The sequence below is a fragment of the Rhinopithecus bieti genome, unplaced genomic scaffold (assembly GCF_001698545.2).
Source record: "Rhinopithecus bieti isolate Rb0 unplaced genomic scaffold, ASM169854v2 scaffold_1058, whole genome shotgun sequence".
NCBI lineage: Eukaryota > Metazoa > Chordata > Mammalia > Primates > Cercopithecidae > Rhinopithecus > Rhinopithecus bieti.
The window spans coordinates 783,500-800,400 of record NW_016803341.1 but is presented as its reverse complement, the minus strand read 5'-3'; the positions used below and the strand labels follow the sequence as shown (position 1 = coordinate 800,400).

Below are 16,901 nucleotides of genomic sequence, written 5' to 3'. Positions count from 1 at the left end.
AGGCAGGTGGAGTTATGACAGCTGCAGGAAGCGCAGAGGTACCTACAAGCACATGGGTGACTCTGGCCCTGGTCTAGGACCCTGGGCTCAGGCTGATAGCACAGACAGATGCAATGGCTTCGGGGAGTGCTGGACTGGGACAGGGATGTCAGAGATCACTGAGAAATACCCGCCCTTCCCTCTTCAGGGCTCCTAGGTAACCCAGAGCCCATGGCTCCATTTGGAGTCCCAGGCTTCAGCTTTCCCAGGGTGGGAGGTGGGGGAAGGAGCATCCCAGCACCCATGACAAGGCTGGGCCCTGTGGGCATGAGATGAGGTCCTGCTGGCTTTAGTCCTGGTGTGCCTTGAATGGTGGCTCCCAAGACAGGAGCCCCAATCCCACAGAGTCTCCTCCTCAAACTCTGGGGCTCTGGAAGGAAGCCACACCATTTCTCGCTTTCCAGGGACAGTGAGGCCTAAGGCGGGTCACCCCCTCCTCCTGCTCTAAGAGCCTGGGTCTCCAGCCCTCGCAGCCCCGACACCCCCGGCCTCTTGTTTTCACTTCCCTGACTTGTCTCCAGGAACCCTCACCTCTCCCCAACCTGTCTTGGGGCCCTGCCTGAAGCAGGTCCGTGGTGAAATCACAGTTTCAGAAGCACCACAGCCCCCACCTTCTTGTTAGCTCAGTGCAGACACCTTGGCCCTTTTGGGTCCTCCCCCTCAGCTTAGCTCCCACCTTCACTCCAACCCAGCGTGGATCCCGTGGTCCTCTGCTCCTCCGTGCTGTCACCCATCTCTCAGCCCCCCGCCACCCCTAACCTGACAGAACCCCAGCAGAAAGGATCTGTGGCCCTCCCTGTACTGGCCCATAGCACCTCCTGGTGAACGGGCCCCAGTCACACCCCCAGACCACGTGCTGCTCAGCCTCCCTCACCTCTCATTTTCCCCTGGATGTTTCATCCCTTCTCTGTGTCCTCAGACTTCTGACCTCCCGCCCCTTCCCCACCCTGCTCTCTCCTCTCTGCTCAGTCACAAGAACACAGGAGCCACTGGAACAACTTCTTCAATTTCCCCACCCCGAACCCTGCCCCCAGCAGCATCTTCCTCCCACCCCACTCCTCTTCCACCTACTGAAGTGGGGAGGGGTCTCCCCGTGCCAAGGCTGATTCCCTCGTCTGTGCTCTGGTCCCCCCTCCTCTTCATGGACTTTCCCAACATCGTCCTCTCAGTGTCCTCAACATCTCTCCTGGTACCTTCCCTACTGCATTGACCAAGCCCCTGTCTCTCCCATTTTTAAACAAGGACAGATACGTAAATAAAAGCCCCTCCTGATCCCACATCTTGTTGTGGCTATGGACCTGTCTTTCTCATTTTTTCCCCTCACCTGTCACTTGGGTCCCTTCTTTGGGGACAGGGTTTGACTATGTTGCCTGAGACACCAATGGATACTCTGTAATCTCACAGAGTGTGACCTCTCGGGAGGGTCTGACCCTGCGGATGCCCACCCACCCTGATCACACATGGCCCGGCTCTGCCCTCACCACCCTGGCTGCTTGTCCTTGGACCCCGCCAGAGCGGGGGCCTCACCCACCACCCTCGATTCTAGCACTGTTGTCATGCCGGGAGCCTCTACTTCTATCCCTCCAGCCCAGGCGTCTCTCCTCATTCCAGACCCACAGCCAACATCCCACAGGCTCCTCAACCCTGCATGTCCATCCAACTGACCCGCTGCCCTCCCTTGAACCTGCCCCTGCCTGGCTCCATCTCATTAAGCACCTACATCTGCCTGGTCATTCAAAACCAGAAAGTCAGCACACATCCTCCAGCTCCCGATTCCTCCCACCACATACAGCTCTTCATTGAATCCCAAAGAAGCCGCCTCCTGACTCCCTCTTTAGGGACCCACTTCTCTCCATGCCCATTGCCAAAGCCTGGTCCAAGCCACCATCACCGCTCACTGGATGCCCGCCATAGCCTCCTGATGGTTCCTTCTCCAGAGCTCCAACCCAGCCCCACGCGGCAGCACAGGGGCCGCTCAGAATCAGGAATCTGTGTTCTGCCTTGCACAGCCCTTAGGAGGATATTCACCCTCTCTGTTCTGGCTTCCAAGCTCCCAACACCACCCAGCCCCAGCCCCTCATTCCCGGGCCACATCACCTTGCTGCACTCCCTGGTCGCGCTGCAGACTTTGGTCAGCTCTTGGACATGGCATGTGCTGCCTTACCTCAGAAACTTCACACCAGGTGTCCGCAGACCTCACATCTCCCCCCGCCACCCCTTTTCATCTGGCCAACTCCAGCCACACTCCCAGTCCCAGTGAAATGTCACTTCCCTCTAGGCTCAGTTTGGTCTGCTGTCTCCTTCCACACCCAGTGGAGCTTCTCCCACCCTAACGCTCCTGGCTCATCATCTCCTGGCCTCTGTTTAATCACCCTGTTGACTGCGTGACCCCCACTCTGAGGGCCAGAGCCTGGGCCAGCCTCATTTACGGTTCCAGCCCCAGCGCCTAGCACAGTGCTAAGGAGTCGGCACAGTATGAGTATTTGTTCAGAAATCACCAAACAGCACCCCCTGCCCTGCCCTTGAGCCCCTCCCCACTGACCTCTGACATCTGTGGGAAGAGGCTGATGGCCAGTGGCAGGGCCAGGCCGAAGGCTGCCAGGCACACGAGGCTTTGCACAGGGAGGAGCAGCCGGGGGCGCGCCTGCAGGAGAGACGTCCTGTGGGGGAGAGAGGAGGGAGCCCCATGAGACCCAAAGGTGGGGTGGGCTGGCTGCCAGCCACCATGCTGGGTCCCACTCTGTCTCTGGGCCCAGGAAGCATGGTTCTGGGGCAGTGCCAGTGTGCAGCTAAACAGATATAGCGGAGTTCTGTCTTTGTGACCTTTCCCGATGGGTACCCCTATCCCAAGGCCCTGCCTTGAAGGACATTGCTGGCTGAAACCTCAACTACTCAGGTCACGAATGAGCACTTTCGGGGCACCCACCCACCATGCATACAGCCCCGTGCCAAGAAGGCCCTATGTGGGAGAGCCACTAAAAGAGGCTGTCGGCCCCTGTTCCTGGGGAGACACATAGGAAGGTAAGATTGCTCTTGAGGGCAGCACATAATTAAAGAGCAAAGAAACCAGAGTAGGTGCCAAGTTCAGGGGAGACGACAAAGCACATAAATATGGGCACGTGCCAGCCAGGAGGGGGTGATCCTCCTCTATGTGTGAGAACAGAAGACACTGCACTGGCCACCTTCAACCCAAGGGCAACTTCAACCCAAGGGCAACGGAGGGGGCAGTGACTCATCCAAGGCCAAGTCTGCAGAAGGCTGGCAGAGCTGCTGCCTGGACCCCTGACTCCCCGAGGGTGCTGTCACCCCAGCTGGTCCCCTTTACCAGCTTCATCACCAACACAACACAGCTGGCACCCTCTCCCCATGGCTGGCTTCGGAGCTGGTTTCCTGGGCATGGGAGGGGGCATGATAAACCTTCCTCCAGGGCCCAAGCTCCCCAGACAGCGTGGGGATATACCAGCTGGCCAATGTGCCTGCACTGTGTTCATCGGAGCTTCCTGTTGTGCTTAATACAGTAGGCCCTTCGGTGGGGACCACAGCATTCCACCTGGGGAGGGCTGGGATGACTAGACTATTTGCCAGCGGGTGTTGGGCAGGCACTAAGTCTGACCTCAGTAACTGTCAGCCTCCGCGTGACAGGCTTCTGGTGTGAAGTGGAAATAATCCAGGATCTTGTCCACTGCCCCCAGCAGGGCTGACAATGGCCACAGGCAGGTAAGGGGCCCTCCTAGGGGCAGAGCCCCAATGTGGGGGGCAGTAAACCCCATATATCCTCACCTCTTGAGACAAGAATCCCAACAGCAGCTGGCCCCGAGAAGACAGCAAAATTGGGAGTAGTTTTCAAAAGTTAAAGTGCATCAGATGGGCTGGACAGCGGGTTAAAAATGCAAATGCCCAAGGGCTGCTTACAACCATGAAAGCCTGATTCAGTGGGCACTGGACCTGGAAATGTGCATTTTAATCAACCCTCCATGAGTCTAAAATGGTGATCCCAGACCACACTTCTGACAAACCCTGGCCTTGGATGTTCCTGCTCAGGTATTAATAAAGATGCCATTACTTGCAAATCCTATGCTAGCAAAGGGGTCAGCCCTGGCCTAGCATGCAGTAAGTGCTCAGAAATTACGTGTCATTATTGCTGTTATTATTGCTCATGTTACCTGCAGGAAGGTAGGATCCTCGTAACCCACCTGTCCTCCAGCCATTCCCACTGGCCCAGACCGCAAGGTTTGTCCAGCTGCTAAATTTGGCCTGAATTAAGCTATTGGAAAGGGGAGTTTCCACAGGATTGACCAGCAGGACCAAGGTGCCTAAATCAAGCTCAAACCCCTCTGATCCTCCAATGCCCATCCAGCATCTCCATCCTCTCTCTCTACTCCATGCTAGTCCATGCTACTCCATGCTAGCCTGAGTAAGGCTGAGACGGCCCTGAGATGAACTTCTCAAGCAAGACGAGGAGGAGCAGGGGACACAAGTCTCATTCTCCAAGCTTCATACAGGGCCCGGAGCCCCTGCTTCGAGGAGGCTGTGGAAGGATGGGGCTGCCCTCCTGTTCCAGTGGCAGTGACTAGAGGGTGTGGAGTCCCTGGAAGCACAGCCCCGAGGGTCTCTGCCCACAGCCCTGAGAGCAGTGAAGGGTGAGAAAAAGAGAGAAGCTCCCCCGCTGGCAGGTGAACAGCAGGCCATGGGCTCAGTCCTCAGGACCTGCTGGTGGGGACACTGGACAGACCCTCTTCCTGTGGGGCTGTGACCAAGGCTCCTCTCTCAGGGTGGCTGGCTGAAGTACTCAGTAGGAAAGAGGTCCAAGAAGCCCCAGGCCTGGGCTCCCAGGTCAGGGAGGAGGTAGGCCTGAGGCTAAAACAGGAGCCTCAGCAGCCCCAGCCCCGAGCAGGCCAGAGAGCGAACACAGCAGGCCACGGGGAGGGGAGGGGGGAGGAAAATGGCAAGGAGAGATGGGAAAGGCAGCTAGGGGAGTTAAAATATGCAGATGGAGAGATGTGCGAATGCCTGGGAGAAAGGAAAGACCTGGAGCCCAGGGAGTAAAGGAAGCTGGGGGAGCGGACTCAGGGCTGTGGCCTGGACCCGGAGCCAACTCAGACCCAGCCTGGTGCCTCTGCTGGTCCTTCATTCCAGTGCCAGGGAGGCTGGGCTGGGGCTGAGCCAGCTAGAGCCCTCCTGATCCAGCACAGGAACCTGCGATCCCAGCCCTGGGCCTTGCTTCCTCCTCAGCATGGTTGGTGCTGCAAGAAGGGTATCAAGTGTGAACCCCTGGAGCGCTCAGGGGAGCTGGAGGGTGGTGGAGAGGGAGGGATGGCACCCAGTGTACTGCACCCCCCAGGGGCAGCCCAGTGCTCTGGGCTGGGGATGGAAGCTCCTCTGCTTCTGACTTGAGATTCTTTACCTTTCCGTCTCAGAGTCAAGGCCAACTGAGCTCGCTGAGCTCCCACCTTTCTCTTCCCAGCAGGAAGCCCAGGGACCTTGGCTCCCAGAGTATCAACTGAGGCCAGAGGCAAAGCAAGGCAGGTCCCAGCCACGGCCGCCACACAACAGCTTGTCCCCCCATTGCTGTGCATTCCTTCAGCACTTGGAGCACAGTTTTAGTTTGCACTCCATTAATTTGCACATAGGCTGCTTTGTAAGTGTTCTTTTGTCTTTTTTCTTTGGCTGTCCCGACTCCCTCACCCAACAGGGGCTCCCCAAGGGTGGGGGCTGCCTTCCTCTTCAGCCTCCTCAGCGGAAGCCCTGCACTAGTGCCCCTGCACCCAAAGGCAGGGTGCGTGGCAGGGACCCTGCAAAGAGCCGAAGAGCTGCTGGATGGTGCAAAATGCAAAGCCCCAACAAACAAGGTGATGAAGGGGCAGTGTCCTCATTTTCCAGGTGGGAAACTGAGGCTGAGGGAGGCTCCACAACCACATCAGACTGGCAGAAAGAGGTGGAGCAGGAATCTAGATTTTATTTTCCTGCCAGAGCCTCAGCTCACTCTGCTACATTGCTCTGCCTCTCCTATCACACAGTCCCTGCACTTCCAGAGTACGTGAGATTGGCAAGCCTCCAAGGTCACAAACTGGGTCTTAATTCATCTTCATCTTCTTGGGGGACCCTGGGCTGAACTTTTTGTTTTCCCCAGGGACCCTCCAAGGAACTCCAGGGAAGGATCAATGAAACATGAGGCTGCCAGGAGCACCAAACTCTGACCTCTTATCACCTTATCAGAGGGGCTCCTTTGGAGGCTGGAATGTGAGAGTATGTGGCACCCCAGACACTAGGGAGGTCCCAGGCTGGGCAGGTTCAGACCCAGAATAATCACCCCACTTCCCATGGATACGGAAGGAGGGAAGGGCGTGGTCTCTGGCTAGGGCTCCACCCCCAGGCCTGTGCCCACGGACCTAACTGAGGACAGGCATTTTTGTTTTCCTGCCCAAATGTTGCATTTCCCAAGACCACCCTGGCCTGCCACACCCCCGATCCTGTCCCTAAAGCTGGACGTCCAGAGGAGCACATCAGCGGAGGAACACACAAGCGGCTAGACAGCAAGACATTGAGGGGAGCACGCTGGCAGAAGAGCACACGGACAGACGCTGGCAGGCCACCAACTGGCAGAACGACGCGGAGTTTGGCTGGGGCAGTCAGAGGACAGCCTGGGCCACCAAGCAGCCCGACTCCAGGGGAAAACCAATCTCCCTTCTGGCTCCCCAGTCTGCTGAGAGCTACTTCCGCTCAATGAAACCTTGCACTCAATCTCCAAGCCCACGTGTGACCCAATTCTTTCAGTACATCAAGGCAAGAAACCCCAGGATACAGAAAGCCCTCTGTCCTCGCGATACTGGGGCTTCAGCTGTAAACATTCACCCCTAGACACTGCGGTGGGGTCGGAGCCCCACAGCCTCCCCATCGTCTGTATGCTCCCTTAAGAGGTTTGAGCAGCAGGGCCCTGAAGAAGTGAGCCACACCCCCATCACACTCCCTTTGAGGGGGACAAGGGAACTTTTCCTGTTTCACCATGACTCCCAAAGCCAAGTTTAAGCCCCCAAGTTAATGGGACACTAACCATCATTCCACTGTCTGCAAACATCTCTGCCAACTGGGAAGGCATCGCAGAGCATGTTTTCCCCCAAATTCTTGCAGAAGGACAGGTCCCTGGATGAGCATGGCTGACCCAGCTTCACACCCCACCCCCGCCTTCTTGTAGTTCTCAGGATAGCTGTAGGATGTGTTGGGAATGCAACATCTTGAGATAAGGAGGGCTTGTCTGGGACAGCCTGGGCTCATGTTCCCACCTCTTCTGGAACAGGATGTCCTGCAACACTTTAGCACAGCAAGCTGATGTCCCCAGGGTGGAAACCCCAGGGTGGAGTGCTCCCAGGCTCCCTCAGTTGCAGTGTGATGTGGTACGCAGGTGGAGGGGACTCCATCCTCCCTGGGCAGCTTTCTCGAGCCGTGGAGCACCAGCTTGCCTTGAGTGGTAGGCGTCCATTGTCCCCGAGGCCTATCTGTGAGTAATAAAGTTGCTTCGCTTGACTCGTGCAAGCGTTCTACCTCGCTGGACTTGCCGTGCAAGTAACAGAGTAAGCGCTGCTCACTGAACCTGCTTCAGAATTCCAAGGTTCAGGACTCAGTAGTCTCAAGGACAGAAGAACCACCTTCCTCACCTGCCCCGCTGCCTCCCTGTATGTACTTGCAGTCACTGGCATTCAGGGGCAACCTCAGCTCACGAAGGGGCTATGTATACGAGAGTCAGGGGCACGAAAGAGCTGCCCTGTTTATTTTTGTCTGTTGTGAACTTTCATACCACACGAATTTTCTTAATCCCAGCGCTCACCTACCATGCCCATGCTCAGGTACCCCCAGAGCCTCCGCCCTCTTCTAGGGTGAGAGAGGGATCATCTCAGCTGGGCACACAGGACCCCTCCTCAGCTGGCCCCATGAGCACACTTCACTTTGGCCAGGCTGGACACCTCAGTGTCCATACCACAGGCCTACACCCTGCCCAGAAAGCCTGCCCTTCCACAAAAATTCTATCCTGCTCTCTGGGTTGGCCACAGCCCCTTTCTGGGGACCAGCCCTCCTTGCTGCCGGACCCACGGTGCTCCCTCTTCTCAAGGTCACCTTGGCCAAGTTCATACACTGCCTGCTCTCACCTGCAGCTGACCTGGGTAACAGGTCTTGCCCATCACCCTTATAAACACACAGGCTTCCTGAGATCAGACCCCAAATCTACTCTTCCCATTTCCACACAGGGCAAGGCTCAAACACAGGATTGTGGGTTAAGACGTAAGAGGCAGCCAGTGTGGTTTGAAGAGACTAAGATTTGCAGCTGCACTTCTGAGCCACCACCGGCTCTATTTCCTAGTACATGACTGTAAGTGGATGATATAGCCTGTCTTTGCCTTCCTCTCCTCAGCTGTAGAATGAGGATATTATACTTACCTTATTGTGCTGTCCTGAAGGGAAATGAGAGAATTCATTCACTCACTCATTCATCCTTTCAACAAACACTTACTGAGCATCTACTCTGTGGCAGGAACTGTGCTAGATGCTGGGCAGGGCAGTGAACAAAAAGATGGACATGCCTCATGGAGATGACATTCTAGTAGAGCAGACAGAAAATGCACAACTAGAGGAACAATCTCAGATATGGATAAGGGCTGTAAGAAAAATAAAGGACCCAAGGGAAAGGAAATAATGAGAAATGGTGACTTCTGATGGGGTGGTCAGGGAGGGCCTCTTTGAGGAGGTGGCATTCAGGCAGAAACCTGACTGAGAGAGGACTGGGATATACAAGTGCTTAATAAATGTCACTTGTTATTATAATTCATACTGTGGGAGTAAGAAAGTCCCCAAACAGGGAAGAATCCTTTGCCCTAGAACCCCAGATGGAGTACCCCCTATCCCCGTCCTTACACCACACGCCCCCAATTCCAGCTGCTGTCTTGAGGTGTCCCCATGGGGTAGGGTCTCCTCGCTGTCAACTGACAAGCCATGGGTCTGTATCTCCAGGCTCCCTCCAACTAGGGGACCCTCCCCTGCCCCTTGCCTTCTCCCAGGGCCTGCCCTCTCCGGGCAGCCTTTCAGTCCACCCCTTCAGTTTCGCACTCAATCACTAATAGAATCACTCCACTACTGTTATCATGCTCCCTCATTTCTTTACAGTCATGACAGATATGAGTGCTTAGAACAGCCCTCTGAGGGAGGCAGGAGGCTATTACTATTTGTATTTTACAAGCTGAGAAACTGAGGCTCAGTAAGGTGGTGATTTGCCCCACAGCAGATGCCTACCCGAATCCAGTCTTCCTACCTGAATCCTCAGACTCTGCCTTCACAAATGGTCCTGCACGATTCACTGAGAGAATGTGAGCATATGTGCACACACGCACATACCCCAGAACTGCCAGCTCCTCAGAGGAGGGCCAGCGCTATCATCCTGGTATCCCTTGCGGCACCTAGCCCAGGGTCCTGCATAGTGAAAGTCCAAGAATTCTCACAGAGTGATTCTGTGGCACTACCTGGAGAGTCCAAGATGGAGCAAGACACCTTCCACCCTCTACACAAACTGGGGCAGGCTTCCTGCCGCCCCCTCATCCCTTGCCTGGGCCAGCCGGTTCCCCCTCCTTCTCCTCCTCCTCCCCCACAGTGGCCTCTCCATGCTGGCTGCCCCAACTCACTTCTCCAGCATGGACATGACGATCGGGGGTAGCACCAGGATGGGCATGGGTAGGACCACTCGCGTCAGCGCCGTCTCCAGCAGGGCCTGAGGGGCAGGCAGAGGCTGTGGTGAGAGGGGCCTGACGGCCGGGGATGGGACAGCACACCCACCCAGAGCCCTAGGTGTGTGCCACCACAACACACGTGTGTCTGAATGGCATTATTCATGGGATTGCTCAGGAAGCTGCATTCCACACAACAAAAAACACTGGTCTCCTTTTTTCTTTCTTTCTTTTTTTTAGACAGAGCCTTGCTCCGTCTCCCAGGCTGGAGTGCAGTGGTGTGAACTCAGCTCACTTCAACCTCCGCTTCCAAGTTCAAGTGATTCTCCTGTCTCAGCATCCTGAGTAGCTGGGATTACAGGTGCACACTACCAAGCCTGGCTAATTTTTGTATTTTTAGTAGGGAAGGGATGGGGTTTCGCCTTGTTGGCCAGGCTGGTCTCAAACTCCTGACCTCAGGTGATCCGCCCACCTCAGCCTCCAAAATGCTGGGATTACAGGTGTGAGACACCGCACCCAGCCTACTTTTTGTATTCTGTTTTCTTTTTTTTAAATCTCTTAAAGACAAAGATTTGCAAGATCTTGTGTCTCTTGGCTCTGGATGAGTCTTTCTCAGTGACAAGAGGTTGGTTCTGTAAGGGAGGTATGCTTCAGGAGGGCATCTGCAGGGTTTCCCTGAGGATCTGCCTGGGGCCTTGCTCCAGGGGCTCCCAAGGGATTCCTGGGGTGGGGGTGTCCCTGGCCACAGCACAGCTCAGTGGCAATTCTGAGCTCCGACAGCCACTGTGGTGAGTTCCTTTAGCCCTATAAGCTCCGGTCCTCAAAAGAGGCTCCAGGAGCGGCTCACAGCCCACAGATGCCTGGAGTCCTTCCCCAGACAGCAAAGAACTAAGCAAGCCAGGCTGAAGGGAGCTCAGGCCGCTTGGGTTTCCTTGCTGTGTAACACTGAGAGGAGTTATCATGGCTGTCCTCCCTCAGGGGGGTTGGGGAAAAAGAACAGGGCTGGGATAGGAGGTTGGGGACAGGTGGGAAACTGAGGCTAAATCCACTCTCGTGATGGGCTCAGGGCTGAACATTTCTCCCATGGAACCTGGGCTCTTCATGGTCAGCCTCAGGAAGGCCTGGGAGAGGCCCCTCCAGTCTCCGGAACAGGTATGGGAATGACAGGAGGGTCCAGTGCCAGTGCAGGGAGCAGAGGATGCAATGTAGGCATGACACCCCCAACCCCTTGCCCTAAAAACCTTGGAGGGGCACTGACTTGGAGAGAGCTCTTCCTAGACCAAAGTCTGATTGAGAAGGCCACATGACTGGGGTAAGGCTTGGGGGCCCTCGTGGGAGCTGAGGAGGACAGTGGCTGGAGCAGGGATGCATGCTCGACTACCTCATGGCTTCCCCCAGCACCCACCCTGCCCCATGCCCAGCACAGAAGCCAGAGCCCAGGGGGCAGCAAGAGGAGCCACTAACTACCATCAGGACAAAGGCTGGGAAAGCAGGGGGAGATGTACACGTGGACTGCGTTTTCTTTTTTTTTTTTTCTTTGAAATGGAGTTTCACTCTTTCACCCAGGCTGGAATGCAGTGGCGTGATCTCAGCTGCAACTTCTACCCTCTGGGTTCAAGCAATTCTCCTGCCTATGCCTCCTGAGTAGCTGGAATTATAGGTGCCCGCCACCATGCCTGGCTAATTTTTGCATTTTTAGCAGAGACAGGGTTTTGCCATGTTGGCCAGGGTGGTCTCGAACTCCTGACCTCAGGCGATCCACCCACTTTGGCCTCCCAAAGTGCTAGAATTACAGACGTGAGCTACCGTGACCAGCCCGTGTTTTCATTTTTTAAACTGCAATTGCTAGAGTGGCTGAGCCTATGAAACCAGGGATGAAAGAAGGTCTTGTAACAAAATATCCTCCAAACCTCTGCAAGCCTCAAATCCCTCGACCTCACGCACGGCACTCACTCCCAGGTGAGCTCTCACCTGCAGAAGTGCCTATTAACCCAGAACCACAAGCCACTGGCCTCCCAAGCTTCCTTGGCTTACTCAAGAGGATGTGAAGGCCTGGGAGGCAGGGCCCTGGGCAGAGGGAGGGGGAAGAGAGCTCTGAGGGAGCCTCCTCTGCCCTCACCAATTAACACCTCCTCTGGGTGAGACAAGCTAGAAGCTGGGTCCTGAGGGGCTGCAACAAGAGACAGGGACTTTTCACGGCAGCGAGGGCATGTCCAGGGGAACAGGCAGGAGGGCCAGAGGCCTGGACTCATGCAGATTGGAGGTGGTGGCAGGGTGAGAAGGAGACATCGAGAGGCCAAAACAAGGGTACTCCGGATAGAAGCCTGTGGAAGACACACGCTAAGGGAAAACCACTCCCCTCCCTGTTGCTGGCCTCCCCAACCCTGCAAGCCCCCAGACCCACGTGTCTGGCTGCGATCTTGGAGGAGCCCACGAGGTTGCCATCGCTGTCCAGGACATCAATCCCTTCCTCCAGCTCCCCATACCGCATCAGGACCACGTTGCAGATATTGGCACTGGCTGCAGAGAGAGGGGATGCAGAGAGCAGGATGAGGAGGAAGATGGCATTCCACCTGGAAGGAGGTCACTGCGCTCCTCCCTACCCAAGCCATGGGGTTCTGTGTTCAAATGCATGGGCAAAGGTTGGGGAAGGGGTGGTTCTGTTGTCCACCTGCCTATCAGCCTGGTGAGGGATCTGGGGGACCTTGGGAACCTGGTAAGCAAAAGTAGAAAAGAACAGGTATTAGGGAGGATACCCGTTCTGCCTCAGAAAGCAGCCACTTACCGAGGGGTTGCTTTCCTCCCCTCCAGGGCAGGCCGTCTAGGCAGGCAAAGTGGGTGTCCATCTGGGAGGGCTCTCTGGCCTGAAGTCGCATCCCCCCGACCCCAAGAGGCCTGATGTTCCACCATCACTGGGGCCCTTGGGCTGCCCCATCCTCTTGAACTGCCCATCTCATATCCAGCCCCTCCGGTCTCTGAGTGAATCAAGTTCTCAGAAATTTGCATCCCTGACAGCAGGTGCCAGAAAGGCAGAAACCTCAGTGTTCACCCAGCACCACCCCCTCATCATATGGATGGAACACTGAGGCTCAGAGAAGAGTGACTTATCTGAGGTCACACCGCACAGTGGGACAGAGCAGAAAGGCTACAGTGCCTCTGCCTCTGAATACCCAGCAGGGCAGGAGGGTTGGGGTGGGAGTGGCGGGCTGAGTTAAAGGCAGACCTTCTCCATTCTTGCTTCCTATGGTTGAGTTCCTGCCTTTGGCTAGGCCCCTCCACCATCTGAGATCTTGGGGACCTGGGCTGAGTGGACGGTTCCCGGCTCCTTAGTGAATCACTGGTTGGTGAAGTCTGGGGCCACCAGACTAGCTCAGGGATCCTCTTTCTGCTCCCCGAGTCTGGGGCTCACACGACTGGGCCAGGCCCCATGGCCCGGTGCAGTGTGGGTGTTGACCCCGCCTGAACTCTCCCAGCCCTGCTTCAGCATGGAAGTAGGGGGACCTGGGAGGGGTGGGCAGGTGGGGAGTGGGGGGTGACAAATGCGGAGTCTGCCTGCTTCACTCCTCCCCCCAAAGCGCCTTGCTGTGTTTAAAGTTTTAATTTTTGCTAATTAATGTCAATTAATTTTGTATAATGAGTGTTTAATTTTGGGGAGTGTGTGAGCCTGGGAGCGACTGCAGTTCTGGGCTGTGAACGCTGATTAGCATCAACACCTGCTGCTTCCCCCTCCCTCCAGTGGGGGGGGCACCAGGGTTTGGGGAGCTGGAGGGTGGCGGGGCCTAGTGGGCAGGCGGAGTGGGAGGGAGACCACAGATGCTCCTGGGGCCTGAGCCAACAAGCGGTCCAGGGTGCTCACAGCTGGGGTACAGGGTTCTGTGAGTGAGGTGTGGCTTGAGACCCCGGGGGCCTCAGTCGCCTGTTTCGTTAAAATGGGAGGTGGAATAAACAGGGGAAGACCGAGAGGCTCTGCAGTCTTTGGAGAAGAAAAGCAGGAGGCCAAATACAGTTCTAAAATGTATTTAGAGCACACACGCCATCTTCGAGTATCTCTTCTGCTACCACCGACGCTCAGCGCAGTGGGAACCATGGGCAGTCCCTCTGCGTCCCGGGCTCTCCTGCCCCACAACAGGCATGCTCACCTGCCCTAAAGAGCCGCTCTCTGCCAGGGGTGGTTTTGTGGGGCATTTGGCCATGTCTGGGGGCATTTTCAGTGACTGCGATCTAGGGGTTGGGGGTTGCTGCAGGCATCTGAGTGGAGAGAGGCCAGGGGTGCTGCTAAACATCCCGCAAGGCACAGGACAGTCCCCTCACCAAAGGATCATCTGGCCCCCAAATATGTAAACATTGCTGACATTGAGAAACCCTCGTTTTCACCATAGGCAGCGACAGACAGAATTAGGAAGCTGAATCCGAGGTAAAGGAGATCTGGTTAGCAGGCATGACCAGGAGGGGTTGGGAGCCTGGGTTTGGGGCCATCGGGCTTGGGTTCCAATTCTGGCTCCATATCTCTCCCTGCTCAGCCCCAGGCGCCCAGGGCTCAGGGCCCAGAAGGGTCCCCCAGGGTAGCCTTGGGAAGCAGCCACCTGGCCGCTGTGTTAGTGATACGCCCTCTAGTGGCCTTAGGGAAGCTATGCATCCCCCATGCCCTTGGGGCTGCCAGGTTCTCGGTTCCCAGGAGACCTGAGAAAACCGTTGAGAGGATAGTGGGGTTTTCTGCCCTGAAAGGCATCAATCCCAGCCCTCTGAGGAAGCTGTCCACCATACCACCACCACCGCCACTCCCGGAAAGGCAAAGATACAGGAATGTGGTCCAGGAGATGAGCATCCTGCTAAGGTCCAGGAGATGAGCATCCTACCAGCTCACTCTGGGGACTTGAGCCATTGCCACCCCAACCCCACCTCGGCTTCTCCAGGCATAAAAGGAGGGGCAGAATTTAAGGTCTCCACAGGATTTCTGGGTGCTGGCTGAGCTCACACAAAATGCTAGCCTCTGCACCTGTGCCCATGCCAAGTCAGGGGAAGCTGGGGACAGCTGAAACATCTCTAGCCCCGATTTTGTGTGTGTATGCACAGGGGAGACAAAGAGAAGAGACAGTGTGGATCTGGAGGTGGTGGTGGACCAGCCCTGACTCACGATGGCATCTCACTCCCTCCTCGTAATCTCCAAACATTAAACATGGGGCGAGCAGGACAGCTTTGGTTCAAACACAAAACCACTGAGATGAAAGATGAAGCATGAAAGGAAGTGAAAACCCAGCCTCCTTCCCCTCATCCAGCCCCTCCAGGACATTTCTGAAGCTGCCTGGATGGAAAAAAGACAGAGAAAACCCTAAAAGTCATCTCAGAATGATGGTACTCCCCCAGGCTCCTCCCTTGAAGCAGGCAATTCTTACAGCCTACATAGATGGCACATGACCTACAATCTCTTCTGTTGACTGTGTGCATTGGTTGGCCTTTATTGAGCACCTACCGTATGCACAGGCTACCAGCCATCCATGCCCTCAAGCAATGGGAATGCTAGCCTGTTATAGTGATTTCATTTCCATGAGCTCATCCCGAACTTTCAATTCTGCCATATCCTTTTCAAACTGTCCCTGATCCTTCCCATCCCACTCCTGGCAAGTCCAGCTCCTGTGACAGGGACACTGAGAGCCTAAGCAAATGATACAGAGAGACAGAGAGAGAGAGAGAGAGAGAAAAGAAAAAGAAAAAACAGAGAGAGAGAACGAGAGCACGCACAACCCTGGGGCACGGGTCTCCTCTCTAACACACCAGCAAGATCTACTATTGATGGTATCAGCAGGTTCATTAAGCAGCCTGTTAGTGATGATGTTAAGGAAGTTGGCACATTTTCAACTCAGATTGACACCATTCAAGACTCAGGCATAACTGATGTTTGAGCAGCAATGTGGGAGATGTCAAGGAATGAGAGAGAGAAAGAGAAGGAAAGAGAAAGACATTGCTTCTTGATGATGGCAAGCTCAGTGTTAAGTCCTGAAGACAATTTGCTCTTGCCTGCTGCAGATGTTCTCACATCCGACCCATTGCGATGCAAAATCATGCAGATTGTGAAAAGCTAATGAAGCACCCAGTGTAAAAGGGGCAGTGTGGGGAGGAAGAAAGAGCAGTAGACAGAAAGACAAATGTGCAAGAAAGTTCTCCAAAAGATCACAGGGGAGCCTGCCTCCTGAACTAGGGCAGGAATAGACAAGCAGATCAATGCAGTGCACTAGTCCTGTAACACACCCATCTGTCGGGGAAATTAATTGGTGGTAAAGCAGTTCTATCAACTCACAGGGAAAGGACCATCAGTAGCAATGGGCTACTGATTTGGGGAAAATAAACTACATAACTCCTCAATTCTACAATGCACTTTCCCATATTTTAATGTTTCAAAAATCATGATGTGCCTTACAATGAAAGTCGGCAGAGAAGAGAACCTTACCTGCTACTCAACACAATTGCCTGTATGTGTGTGAATTCAGCCATGTGTAGAGGTACCCATTCATTCAAGTGTCACCTCAGCTGACCACAGCAATCCATACAGAATTTGAACTTAAACTTAGATTCCTAATTGTTGCCTAAAACATCTTTCTAAAACTTACACTATAATGGAGCACGGACATGAAAAGTTATTGTACATGCAGAAGATCGTCTGCCAGATACCAGGCAATGCAATTAAAGACAGTAGAAATTGCCAAACCATAGATAGCTACCCTAAAGAAATGCTTGCCCATATGCACAAAGAGACATTTACAAGGATGTTAATTATAGCACTGTTTGTAAGAGCAAATAATTAGAAACAACCTAAATGTCCACCATTAGGGAACTCACATGGGAAGATCTCCAAAACAAACTGTCATGTGAAAAAAGCTACTGAGTATCTACATGATGATTTACTGTATGTAAAACCCTGTAATTGGCATATGCACATACATGTGTGCATAAATCCACAGGTAATGTTTTGGAAGGTTCACAGCTCACAGAGTGGTCTGCTTGGGGAAAGGAATTCAATTTGAGAATTAGGGGTTGTTGAAAGACTTCCACTTTTTTACACCAGAATTTTCTATAATATTTAAATTTTTACAGTGAGAATATAATCATGTTTCATTTACCCAAAAGGTAAAAAAAAAAAAAAAAAAAAAAAAAAAACCT

At 54.4% G+C, this 16,901-nt stretch overlaps 1 protein-coding gene across 4 annotated transcripts in view; it reads right to left on the bottom strand.

The window, feature by feature from the left end:
- The window catches only part of SFXN5 (sideroflexin 5), a 133,993-nt gene that overhangs the window by 19,519 nt on the left and 97,573 nt on the right, over positions 1–16,901 (bottom strand). For 2 of the 4 annotated variants that reach the window (XM_017876725.1, XM_017876714.1), the window contains exons 11-13: positions 12,151–12,266; positions 9,705–9,790; positions 2,582–2,699 (exon numbers count right to left, since the gene is read on the bottom strand). In XM_017876725.1, the coding sequence (XP_017732214.1) occupies positions 2,582–2,699; positions 9,705–9,790; positions 12,151–12,266 (320 nt within the window). Of the gene's footprint in view, positions 1–2,581; positions 2,700–7,319; positions 7,533–8,940; positions 9,496–9,704; positions 9,791–12,150; positions 12,267–16,901 lie in introns of those variants that run through there. The other 2 variants (XR_001886485.1, XM_017876732.1) reach the window with 2 other exon arrangements.